Source organism: Littorina saxatilis, linkage group LG17 (assembly GCF_037325665.1).
Source record: "Littorina saxatilis isolate snail1 linkage group LG17, US_GU_Lsax_2.0, whole genome shotgun sequence".
Classification (NCBI taxonomy): domain Eukaryota; kingdom Metazoa; phylum Mollusca; class Gastropoda; order Littorinimorpha; family Littorinidae; genus Littorina; species Littorina saxatilis.
In genome coordinates, this window is record NC_090261.1 from 69,442,930 (window position 1) to 69,456,386 (window position 13,457).

Consider the following 13,457-nt stretch of genomic DNA (forward strand, 5'->3'; position numbering starts at 1 on the left):
AGGAAAGGGAGGCTGCTTCTGAAGCCGGAATTGACAGTTTCTGTTTTTGACTAGACAAATTCGCTGAAACTCTTCATCCAGAGTAAAACAAAACAACTGATGAATGAAATGGTAAGTAGTTGGCCGTTTTCTACCCTTCTTGATCGAATAAAGCCATAATTTTAGACTTAGGTGGTAAATTCTAGCCCGCTAGTCGTCAGTTATTGATTGACCTTGCCGATACAGCAGGTCCGTCCATGTTCTAGCCTGCTCTGGCACTATTAAATGCCGGTGTTGCTTGATGGATAACCATTAGTCTGGATCAGTAGTGCTATTTGAAGGCTACCCAGTTTATGGAAGTTCCCCGTAGATAAATATAATTGGTTTAAAAGAAATACCCTGCGAAAAACCCTGAGTGACACTGACTGACACTGAAAGACGGTCAGTCTTTGACTTCAGTCCGAGCCATGGCAGTGTACTAGTACTCATGATCATATACACTTGCTTCTCACCGCCCGGTTCGGCCGCAGATGATATACGCACTGTCCGTTGATATCAACAAGAAGAAGGCTAGCACACCGCAATGCCGGTTCAGATAATATTCTCAGAGCCAGCTTATTTTCTTCTCGAAATCTTTGATTTCATATGGTATATTCCAGTACTGGAGCAGACGCTCTGACCATAGGCACATGACACATGTACTTATTTAATGGGAAACCGGTAGGTGTTTGCTGGTTGTTTCATAAGTTTTTCTGCAATACTGATGGGAAGGCTAGCGTAAGACCGGCTACCGTGTGGAAAGGCCAGGGACGGTGGCTGCCAGACCTCCACTTCTGATCCAAAACCTGTGCCTTGTGCTTGTGGCTCAGCGGGTCGATGTGATTTCACTGTACGCGCAGATGTGAACTGCACCACAGACACAAGAACTTATTCTCCGTAGTCAAGCAGGTGCCACGGTCGGATCAGTCTTTCGACCGGTGTAGTTTCTGGATCTGGATCTTTTATGTCACTTTGCAGGAACCACTGTTGGTCATCTTCGCAGTTTAGTGTTACGGATTACTATATTGTTATACACGACAAGACAAGACAAGACAATTATTTTTTAAAGAGAATTGTTTTGTATAAAGAGGGTACACGTACTAGATAAACACGTACACAGGTGGGGTTTTTTTGTTTTTTTTGTACATCAGACGGACAACCCTCGCTCTAAACAGGGTTACCTTCAAAATAAAATAAAATGCAGTAGACGAAACAAAAACACACACACAAAGAGAGAAAGAGAGAGAGAGAGAGAGATAAAGAGAGAGAGAGAGAGAGAGAGAGAGAGAGAGAGAGAGAGAGAGGGAGAGAGAGAGAGAGAGAGAGAGAGAGAGAGAGAGAGAGAGAGAACGACAAATGACAATGACAAATCTTTATTTTTCGAGGGTGACACTGACAAGAATAAGCATAGATATGCTTTTTTGCATCTGGCCCTCGCCCTAAAGAGGGACTAAACTATGTTACTATAACTATGACTAGGGGAGAAGAAAAAAAAAAAACACGCTCGCGCTGGACCCGAGTACTCTTCAGACATTCACACACACACACACACACACACTCTCTCTCTCCCTCACTCTCTCTCTCTTTCTTTCTTTCTTACACACACACACACACACACACACACACACACACATACACACAAACACACACACACACACACTCTCTCTCCCTCACTCCCTTTCTTTCTTACACACACACACTGTGACACACACACACACAAACACACACACACACACACACACACACACACACACAAATAGTAACACTGGCACATGTGCACAAAATGAACACACACACACACACACACACCGCGCGAGAGAAAAAGACTACAGGGAGGCATTGACGTCAAAGAATTTCGACCGTGACGTAATTACGTCACTATTCTTGGTTTACGGTACCATTCGGCGGCTTCGCTACGAGTATGCCATAGTCTTGGTTGGCCGAGACCTTGCACCGTTCTATCAGACTGCCTGGCTGGCTGTTGCACCGCGAATTCCTCCCACCGCCAAGTCGTTTTTTTGTGGTTTAGTTCGCATTTAGGTCCCAGGTAACATTATGAAGTTTTAATACGATCAATCGGACCTATTATCAAGTTAGTGTATCAACTTTTGAACGAGCTGCGCCCAGTAGTTTCCCAGCAATAAGCTGTTAAGTCGAGACACACACACACACACACACACACACACACACACACACACAGACAGACAATTAAAGTCTGCTGAGCCCTAGTACTAGCGTACTCGGGGAGAACATATAAGTTTATGTACATGAAGCGCATTATGAGAGAGAGAGAGAAAGAGACAATGACAATGACAATGACAATTCTTTATTTTACGAGGGTAACAGAATAAGCATTGGTGTACTTTTTTGCATCTGGCCCTCGCCCTAAAGAGGGACTAAATCTACTATAATAACTATACTACTACATACTTACATAATTAGTAAAACAGTATAAGTTTATGTACATAAGTGCATTATATGAAACATTGTAGTTTATAAATGTTCATGACAAGGTGCAAAGCAAAAATTTGCAAGTCAATTAGAGTCAGAATACTATGCAGTAGTACTTCAACTCTGCAAGACAATGGATAGTATGCATAACATCATAATTTCGTGAACAAAACTATAAATCAAAAGTGAGTGACTGTGTCCCAAAGGACATAACAATCAAGAGAGAGAGAGAGAGAGAGAGAGAGAGAGAGAGAGAGAGAGAGAGAGAGAGGGGGGGGTGGCGAGAAAAGCACACACAAAACAACAACCAGACGTCCAGTGCACTTGAACTAAAACTGAGTAGGAAAAGTAACCGTAAATGGCTGAAGTAAACCTGTGCACATAATATATGGTTCCGGCACTACTACATGCATGTGAAGTGCAGTGCAGAAATCACGGAAAGGAAGAGAAGACAGATGTCATGATATATTTTTTAAAGTCTGCAGGCAACATCTCCAATTCTTGAAAATGTCAGCATAGGCGCCGCGCAACCTCATCCAACGGCGATGCTCAGGTAACCAACAACAAGTCGCGTAAGGCGAAAATACAACATTTAGTCAAGTAGCTGTCGAACTCACAGAATGCAACTGAACGCAATGCAACGCAGCAAGACCGTATACTCGTCCACCGCTCACGGCAAAGGCAGTGAAATTGACAAGAAGAGCGGGGGGCCGATTTGCGATTCCTAAACGCCCCACTGTACGACTGACGTCACATGTCGCTTCGCCGGGTCTTTTCCGAAGGAACACCGCGTGTACATAATACACACTTCGATCGCGTAGCACTGCCATTGCACATTTTCGCAACGAAAACCGTGCCACTGTTTCATTCATCTTGGTGTGTTAAATCTGAAAGCAATATAAGTGAACGAACAATTGAAAACATATCACGTTACTAAACTGTAGCTCAGTGTTTCGGTGTGACGTGTTCAAATATCTGCTGTATCAGGCAAGCCGATTTGGTTTCACCCAGGGACCTATATTTAGATATGGGTCCGGGTTTCACCTGAACGGCGACTGCGAGAGGCGAGCGCAAACCGTTGTGTTGTTCAGAAATGGTGTTCCCTTTGATATTTTAGTGGACATTTAACTTCAAATGAAACCTTTCTTAGCCGTAGATCGAGTTGGTAACAGAACCTTCATGCGCGAGAAACGCCACATACGACGGAGTAACCCTGAAAAGCCTTCACTTTTGTAGCCCTGTCTGTCAGTTGCTGTCGTAGCCTAGTGGTTTGTGCTCCAGCTGACTCGGGTTCGACTCCCTTCCTGGTTACAGTTTTCAGTTTTTCTTGTTTGCTTTACTTTTGTCATCTATTTTGTGGCCTTAACTCCACCCTTCAATCTTTTCAACCCTGATGCATTCTGTTTATTTTGTTTATTTATTTATTTATTTTTTTTTAAACCATTTCCCCCAAACTGAGCGGTTTAGCACGGTGGTATGTTATGATGAAAACGCGATTAGACAAAGCTCACATGTGCACGGTCTGCAAACGAAACGGCGTGGGCTCACCGTATTAGCCAATAACAAGCACACATATTAAACCGCAGCGCAAATCGTAAACATTAGTACAACTTGAAGAAATCAATATAGTTACCAGAAACAAAACCGTGCTTCGCACCGAACAGCCGGTTCGACAGTGACTGACCTACTGACCGAACCGCACCTCTCGCTTGTGACAGTCGCTCATGATACAACCATTCTTTTGCCGAGTCTGAAATTGATCTTCATAAAACTATGTGTAAGTGTAACAAAAGAAAAAACTAATTTCTTTCATATTGCCTGAATAATAACTTTATTAACTGATAACCAAGGTGGCATCGCCGAATGACTGCAAGTGCAACGCGATCCAGACATCGAAGTGGCACGCGGTGTTCCTCCGGAAAAGGCCGAAGCGGCTGTGACGTCAGTCGTTCAGTGGGGCGTTTAGGAATTGCGCTGAGAAGGATAGCACGCTCTTCTGTACCTCTCTTCGTTTTAACTTTCTGAGCGTGTTTTTAATCCAAACATATCATATCTATATGTTTTTGGAATCAGGAGCCGACAAGGAATAAGATGAAAGTGTTTTTAAATTGATTTCGAAAATTTAATTTTGATAATAATTTTTATATATTTAATTTTCAGAGCTTGTTTTTAATCCAAATATAACATATTTATATGTTTTTGGAATCATCAAATAATGGAGAATAAGATGAACGTAAATTTGGATCGTTTTATAAAAAAAATAATTTTTTTCACAATTTTCAGATTTTTAATGACCAAAGTCATTAATTAATTTTTAAGCTACCAAGCTGAAATGCAATACCGAAGTCCGGGCTTCGTCGAAGATTACTTGACCAAAATTTCAACCAATTTGGTTAAAAAATGAGGGCGTGACAGTGCCGCCTCAACTTTCACGAAAAGCCGGATATGACGTCATCAAAGACATTTATCAAAAAAATGAAAAAAAACGTATGGGGATTTCATACCCAGGAACTCTCATGTCAAATTTCATAAAGATCGGTCCAGTAGTTTAGCCTGAATCGCTCTACACACACACACAGACAGACAGACACACACACACACGCACATACACCACGACCCTCGTCTCGATTCCCCCCTCTACGTTAAAACATTTAGTCAAAACTTGACTAAATGTAAAAACGACAGTACCCTTAGTTTAGTCTTCTGTGGTAATAACAACGAGTTCGCGCGCCAACTCAGTGTCGGTTAACAGACACTTCTCGATAACGCCCGTCACACACGTACTGGTAAACCCAACCCCCGCTGTTTTGTGTACTTCAGTGTGTGTAGATGCGCAGGGGCGGACGAGGGGGGGGGGCACAGGGGGCACGTGCCCCCCCCCCAAAAAAAAAAAAGAAGAAAAAAAAAGAAGAAGAAAAAAAAAAGATTTTTCTATGCTGATTCTATGACCATTTCTAAGTTCAAATGGCACCAGATGGCACCATTTTGCTTCTTTGGGCAAAAAATTTTTCCGGGGGGGCATGCCCCCGGACCCCCCTAGCAAATTCGGGCGCTTCGCGCCCATCACATTCACTTTCGATTCAAAGTGCCCCCCCCCCTTACAAAGCAACTGATCCGCCCCTGATGCGTGTCCGTGTACTCGGCGGTACCACTGAACTGTCACTGAACTATGCGTGACTGATATAGTGTGATACATGTGCAGTGATGAACTTGAGTTGAAATACGGTAAGGTACCTTCCACTCTGTCTAAACGTTCGCTAACAACACAGAACGTGTGCACTTTGTATGTCATTATCGTAATATAATATATATCTAGCGCGGGGCGCTCCGACGTGTGACTGGCTCATCGAATCAGGTGCACATGTACATGTATTGTGACTTCTATTTTCAGCAGCCGTAGCAAAGCCAAATGTCAAGCTAGCATCAAGGGGTGGCGATGGGGGCAAGAGAGAAAAGAAAGGTCTACTCGCTCGCAGAGCCAGCACCCGACTGTGCAGCGTAACCGGTGCTTATACATCTTTTATCGTGATGAATAGCAGCTGACAGTGAGTCTTCATTGCCACAGGGCTGCATAGGCTGCTGCAGTGACCAACCCTCCGTCAGCGGGCTTCACCTCTCCGTGGTCAAAACTGACTATGACCACTGACCATGGCAGGGACCAATTTAATCAATGACTATGTGGCAGGGGCCATTGGAGGTGAGAGAAATTACTTATTCTGAAGAAAAAAAAGTTTAATACTAATAGGGTAAAGTAAACAAATTAAAATAAAATAAGAACTATACATTTTTTTTTTTTACCAGGTTTAAAATGTGTCCCACCCCCAGATAACAGAAATCCATATCATGGGCACCCCTTCTGTCATGCAATGACCAAACTTGAATGTTTAATACAAACTACACTATACCTGTCATAAAAAAGTACATGTACACAGATACATTTTAGGTCCTACTCCTAGGTCTCCGGTACACTGCATAAACATTAATTTATGACAAATAAAACTCTTTAGTTTCATACCGTAGGGGAATGAATTACCTTTCCGACAATATACTTGGTTTTATTATAACTGGCCGCATCACAAAGATCTACAGCTAAATGTATATGTGTACTTTTTTATGACGAGTAGTATAGAATCTACATGCAATTTTGTGTGTTTGATTTTTGATCATTTACTATTAATCAACATACAGTATAAGAAACCTGTGTGCATGCATGCACATACACACACGCACATACACTTACAGTTACTAACACACACAGTCTACAGAGAAACCGTTGTTGCAGTCTTAATGTTTTGTGTGTGTGTGAGAGACTCGATCCACAAAAGTTGTTTTAAAATTTGTTCTACAATGGGGTCTAAAGCGGTACACCCAGAAATGTAGTCTATATGATACAAAGCCTACACTCCAGTGAACTGAAGTCAGGTTTTCACGAGTTTGTTCCAGCCTTTTCTCTTGTCTGAGCCCCTGTATGTATTCATGAGAAATAGCTGACATTGCCTTTGAGGAGAAAGCCAGTAGTCCTACAGGTATAACCTACAATATCATGAATATGTAAGATGAATATCCAAGGAAAGAGGACACATTTGTTGGGAAGGTCACACTCAAAGAAGCATGTGACAGTCGGCAGTTAACTGGGTCAGTTAACTCATGCATGACAATGACACTGGCTTAAAGCAGTGTTTGGTGTTGTAAAAAGGTGTGCTCTATGTCAAGGCAGAGACATAAAATAAGAAACATAAGTGTGGAAGGAACAATGAAAATGTGTTGAAGGGCCCTGCTTCAAGCAAAGATGTCAATTTACAAAAAAGAAACAAATACATTGTACATAGGATCATTGTTCAGAAACTGTATTCTCAAACATAACATTCCCCCCTCCCCAAACAAAGCTACACATCCCTATGTTCAGAGATGTATAGACATTTCACTTTCAACTACCACAGATCACACTATAAATGTATAAAACTAACTAATAATTTTCTTCAGGTTGTGCAGGCATGGCTGTTGGGCATCCACTGGACACAGTCAAGGTAAAGTTTGATACATAGTTAAACAAAATAAAATGATAGTATATGTTACAGACATACAGTTTAAAGGGATAATCTTGACCAAAAAAGGTTCCAATCACCCCATAAGCTACGTAGTTCAGGTAAGAATCTATAAAAAATAAACCACACGTGTTTGAGCATTCATTTATTCCAAATTTAAACGGCTGTGCTTGGGTAATCTTTAAAGACTGTGATGTGGGTCATTCTCCAGAGCTGGGTACCAGGGAAAACCATGTTACAAAGTTGACTTTACTAAACTGAGACATTTTACCTTACAAATTGATTTAATTAATAAATACTGTTTCCATACACATCCTTGGCCTGCAGATAGAGAATAAGATATATTTGCACAGTTTGTTTGTCTACTTTCAGTAAATTACAAAGGTTTAAAGAAAGTCAACTTCGTAACAACTAACATGGAAACCAACAGTTGTGACAGGCATTTGAACACTAACAATCTTAACAAGTCGCGTAAGGCGAAAATACAACATTTAGTCAAGTAGCTGTCGAACTCACAGAATGAAACTGAACGCAATGCAACGCAGCAAGACCGTACACTCGTAGCATCGTCAGTCCACCGCGCATGGCAAAGGCAGTGACATTGACAAGAAGAGCGGGGTAGTACTTGCGCTGAGAAGGATAGCACGCTTTTCTGTACCTCTCTTCGTTTTAACTTTCTGAGCGTGTTTTTAATCGAAACATATCATATCTATATGTTTTTGGAATCAGGAACCGACAAGGAATAAGATGGAAGTGTTTTTAAATTGATTTCGAAAATTTAATTTTGATAATAATTTTTATATATTTAATTTTCAGAGCTTGTTTTTAATCCAAATATAACATATTTATATGTTTTTGGAATCAGCAAATGATGGAGAATAAGATGAACCTAAATTTGAATCGTTTTATATAAAAACATTTTTTTTTACAATTTTCCGATTTTTAATGACCAAAGTCATAAATTAATTTTTAAGCCACCAAGCTAAAATGCAATACCGAAGTCCGGGCTTCGTCGAAGATTACTTGACCAAAATTTCAACCAATTTGGTTGAAAAATGAGAGCGTGACAGTGCCGCCTCAACTTTCACGAAAAGCCGGATATGACATCATCAAAGACATTTATCAAAAAAATGAAAAAAACGTTCGGGGATATCAATCCCAGGAACTCTCATGTCAAATTTCATAAAGATCGGTCCGGTAGTTTGGTCTGAATCGCTCTACACACACACACAGACAGACAGACAGACACACACACACACACACACACACACACACACACACATACACCACGACCCTCGTCTCGATTCCCCCCTCTACGTTAAAACATTTAGTCAAAACTTGACTAAATGTAATAAAAAGGAGACAAACATATATTATGTTTTTTGTTGCATGTCTGTGTCATTATCTAACTGGAGTTCTACTGAATAAAGTAAAGATGATAATTCTTGTTGCTATTAAATTTACGTTATGATGATTTAAAGGACTGAAAATGCATGTCGCAAAATGGTACCCAGCTCTGGAGAACAACCCATGTCTCTATCTATGCGCTGTCTTTGTTGTTTTTTCTATTCTATTTTTTTCCCTTCAGAACAGTGAATATTATGCTTTGGCTAGAATACAGATTTGAAATCACCTCAAGAGCTATAAAGTTCAGTTTGGAGGTTGAATTGATGATACCACACGCTAGGACATTGTCTTAGAATTAGTTTTTGAGCGTTCAATTATTCAAATCTAAAATGCTGTGTTAGGTAGTCTTTTGAGACTGTATATATATATTCTCCCATGGAAAATATCTGTTTACGCTGTGTAATGCAAAATGAGTAAGTGTTCACTAGATTACAGATTTAAATTCCTGAATCCAATGTTTTTCATCTGTCTAAACAAATGCGTACCAACCAGCACTGAATAAAATAATGACAACTGGAAGCCAGGACTCTTGACACAGAAGACTTGCCTGAGGATACTCTTCACCAATTAAAATTCACTTTAACAAATCAGAATATTTATGGAGATTTTTCAAGCAAATTATTGCAGATGTGTCTAGATTACAGCACAACAAATAATTATTACCCCTGAACTGACCTTATAATTAAATTTGCCAGAAAAACGTCTTCAAAAATGTTTCTTCCCTTCTTGACGAGAAGGCAGGTTGGAAGACAGTTTTGTTTGACGATCTTGAGCTTTAGAATCAACCATTTTGGTGTGAAAATCTCAATAAGACTTCATATAATGGCAACAGTATCGGCTTTCAAGGTCATCCTGGGAGAGAAAAAAAAATGGCAACAAAAATAAAATACAAAAAATCCAAGCACACAAACAAAAATGTTCTCATAGGCTCTGTTATAATAACAATAATAACAAGAAATTCCTCCGAGGTAGGAAAAACACCCCCGTCCTTACCATTCTCACTACCACCAACTGAGAAGGTTATTTCCCTTTGACCATTAATATGTCCCTCTATAAGTCCTTGTAGAATCTTAATCCACCAATAACTCCCTAACCGTGTGTTTGACTGGTCCCAATTTTTGTAAGGACCGTCTCAGGAATGTATAGAACCTGTTCACCAAGTTTGGTGACGATCGGTCCGTTCATTCTTGAGATCTATATGCGAACACAAACACACAAACAAACAAACAAAACAAACAAACAAACAAACAAACAAACAAACACATCGACCGAATCCTATACACACCCCTATACCGGGGGTGTAATAATACGAGAATTTATAACGCGCACATGTATATCTCACCACAAGGCGACTCAAGGCGCACTCATACACATTCTTTTGCATTGATAACTCATGCACAGTCATATACACTTACGCATAAATTACATGAAGATGACATTGTACATATACATGTACGTAAGACTTTTGACATGTACACAGGTACAACTTTATTTAACTTCAGATAACAAGGTGCTGATCAGATTGCACGATCCTACAGCAGCTGAAAGTTGGAATGTAAATTTAGCATTTGCTTGCATGTGCCCTAAATGTGAAGGAGAGTTCAACATAAAGCTAGCAAACTTTGACAGTGCATTTTAACAGGCAGTCTCTAAAATCGCTGGAGCCAGGTCACATTTTCAACAAATATAGGTGTATAAATATCCACTCTCAAAGTTGATACACGTTGCCTTGACAACTGCATTCTAATCTAGATTTTTTGTTAAAATACCTTTTTTTCCATCAATATGATAGATTGTGTTGAATCTAAATTAAGCACAATAGTCATGTCAAATTTTTACAAGACTTAAGAAAGGTAGGCATATCAGCCCAGTCATACCAGTTTTACGTAATTCAAGTGCCCCTCAAGAGAGTCCTTCATTTTGAAGACATGTACCCTGTGACTTGTTCTTGAGCTTTGATCTATAGCTGGCAAGTTAAATGGTGCAATCTTTTTCCCACCAAGCCACGGTATTGATTTTAATCTTGTAATATATAGTGAGAGAAAGTAACACAGCGCTGAGTTCAATTTGATGTAAATGAAGAGTTGAATGAAGTCATTCTTTGGTCTGGGTGTTGCATTTACATCTATCCTGGGAAGCTCAAGACTGGACACTATTTAACTCTCGATTAAAAAACAGATATTTGTTTTTATTTTGGGGGTGTTTAATCAGTTCAGTTAATCAAACAACCTTCCACAGCGCCCAGACTTGTGTTTTGAGGATCAACACAGATTTTGACCTCATGGATGTAAGAGCTGCTTTCTTTGCTTTGTCAATCAACACCAGGTTCAGATGCAGACCCAAAGCCCTCACAACCCCTACAACGGCATGTGGGATTGTATCAAGTCCATCTCACAACAAAAAATAGTGAGTACTAGTACAAAGGCCCTAGTTTTCTCTTGACCCTGGAGTGGTAGGTGGGCTCTTACCTCCATTGTCAAGGGGTATTGATTAAGCTCTTAAAGGCACAGTCAGCCTCCCGTAAACCATCACAGACACTGTCAGGCTTTTACACACAGTACGAACACCCTTTCATTTAAACACTCACCGCTTGAGAACATCCTAGGTGCTCTCCGTAAAGAACGAGCAATTTTCAAAGAGTTTATTATTGCGTGGTTCATCTTACCCCTAAGCCATCGTGAACCCGTGTTTGTTTGTTTGTTCGTTCATGGACTGAAACTCCGACGGCTTTTACGTGTATGACCGTTTTTCTCCGCCATTTAGGCAGCCATACGCCGCTTTCGGAGGAAGCATGCTGGGTATTTTCGTGTTTCTATAACCCACCGAACTCTGACATGGATTACAGGATCTTTTTCGTGCGCACTTGGTCTTGTGCTTGCGTGTACACACGGGGTTGTTCGGACACCAAGGAGAGTCTGCACACAAAGTTGACTCTGAGAAATAAATCTCTCGCCGAACGTGGGGACGAACTCACGCTGACAGCGGCCAACTGGATACAAATCCAGCGCGCTACCGACTGAGCTACATCCCTGCCCCGTGAACCCGTGTGATCCAGTTTCCTTTTTTTCACAATTTAGTGGTCAGTTTGTGATTTCAATGCGACTCGCTGAAACTTAGTAAGCTTATCTGCAATAGCACGTTATTGTGTACCTCTGAATCTAAAACGCTACGAACTAGAGCGGTGGCGGTTGACCGTTCAGAGGAACTGGCGCTATGCAGAACCGTCGTCTGCTACGAGAAAGATGTTTTGCGTCAGTGACACGTTTCCGGGCTTTTCTTTTTTCAAACTTTCAAATTGTACTGATCTTGTCTTGATGAAAAAAGAATTCTTTTATTTATGATTTAAGAATGTTTGTGTAACAAGCTGTCAATTTATTAGTCGAACCTGCCGTTAAGACCACCTGTCTAAGGAGACCACCCCAAAGTAACCCCAAGGGTTTTTGAGTCACTTGAGAAAAAGTGACTCTATGTAATCGGTCAGTGTTAGTCTGTCCGGCCGGCCGTCCGGCCGGCCGTCCGTAGACACCACCTTAACGTTGGACTTTTCTCGGAAACTATCAAAGCGATCGGGCTCATATTTTGTTTAGTCGTGACCTCCAATGACCTCTACACTTTAACGATGGTTTCGTTGACCTTTGACCTTTTTCAAGGTCACAGGTCAGCGTCAAAGGAAAAATTAGACATTTTATATCTTTGACAAAGTTCATCGGATGTGATTGAAACTTTGTAGGATTATTCTTTACATCAAAGTATTTACATCTGTAGCCTTTTACGAACGTTATCAGAAAAACAAGGGAGATAACTAGCCTTTTCTGTTCGGCAACACACAACTTAACGTTGGGCTTTTCTCGGAAACTATAAAAGTGACCGGGCTCAAATTTTATGTGAACGTGACTCCCAGTGACCTCTACACTTTGACGTCTGCTTTGGTGACCTTTGACCTTTTTCAAGGTCACAGGTATGTCTTGAAGGAAAAAAATTGAAATATCATATCTCTGAAACTATTCATCGGATTTGATTCAAACTTTATAGGATTATTCTTTACATCAAATTATTTACATCTGTATTGTGTTGTGAATAGCAATTTCTTCCTGTCCATCTGATGCCTCATATAATATTCAGAACTGCGAAAGTGACTCGATCGAGCGTTTGCTCTTCTTGTTACTATATAAATGACCTGTGTAAAGAGACCACCTGCCTGTCGAGACCAAAGACCACCCAATTTCAGTCCCAAAACACGGTTTCAACCTGTCGCGGGAGACCACCCGACGTCTTTTCCAAAACATCACTTCATATTATAGGGCCGAACATGGGGTCAAGTATGGTCCATGACAGTTTTAGAGTCTGACCTGATCTCATTGAGGCTTGACAGTCAACCACCTCACTTTCCAAAAAAACCCATCCCGGCCACAGTAAGCCCCTGTGCGTCATGACCGCTAATTGCCATCGCTGGTCTGTGACGAGTGCAAAGCGGTTTTTATCTTACATCACCCGACCATCCACATGGCTGACCAAGAAAGCAGTGAACAACAACTG

General features: G+C 40.8%; 1 protein-coding gene across 3 annotated transcripts in view; it reads left to right on the forward strand.

Annotated features, from left to right (window-relative positions):
• The window catches only part of LOC138952355 (solute carrier family 25 member 45-like), a 22,605-nt gene continuing 9,148 nt past the window's right edge, over nt 1-13,457 (forward strand). Inside the window, exons 1-4 of one of the 3 annotated variants that reach the window (XM_070324008.1) lie at nt 1-111; nt 5,861-6,166; nt 7,453-7,496; nt 11,247-11,327. In XM_070324008.1, the coding sequence (XP_070180109.1) occupies nt 6,118-6,166; nt 7,453-7,496; nt 11,247-11,327 (174 nt within the window). In that variant the 5' untranslated portion in view covers nt 1-111; nt 5,861-6,117. Of the gene's footprint in view, nt 112-5,591; nt 5,695-5,860; nt 6,167-7,452; nt 7,497-11,246; nt 11,328-13,457 lie in introns of those variants that run through there. The other 2 variants (XM_070324011.1, XM_070324010.1) reach the window with 2 other exon arrangements.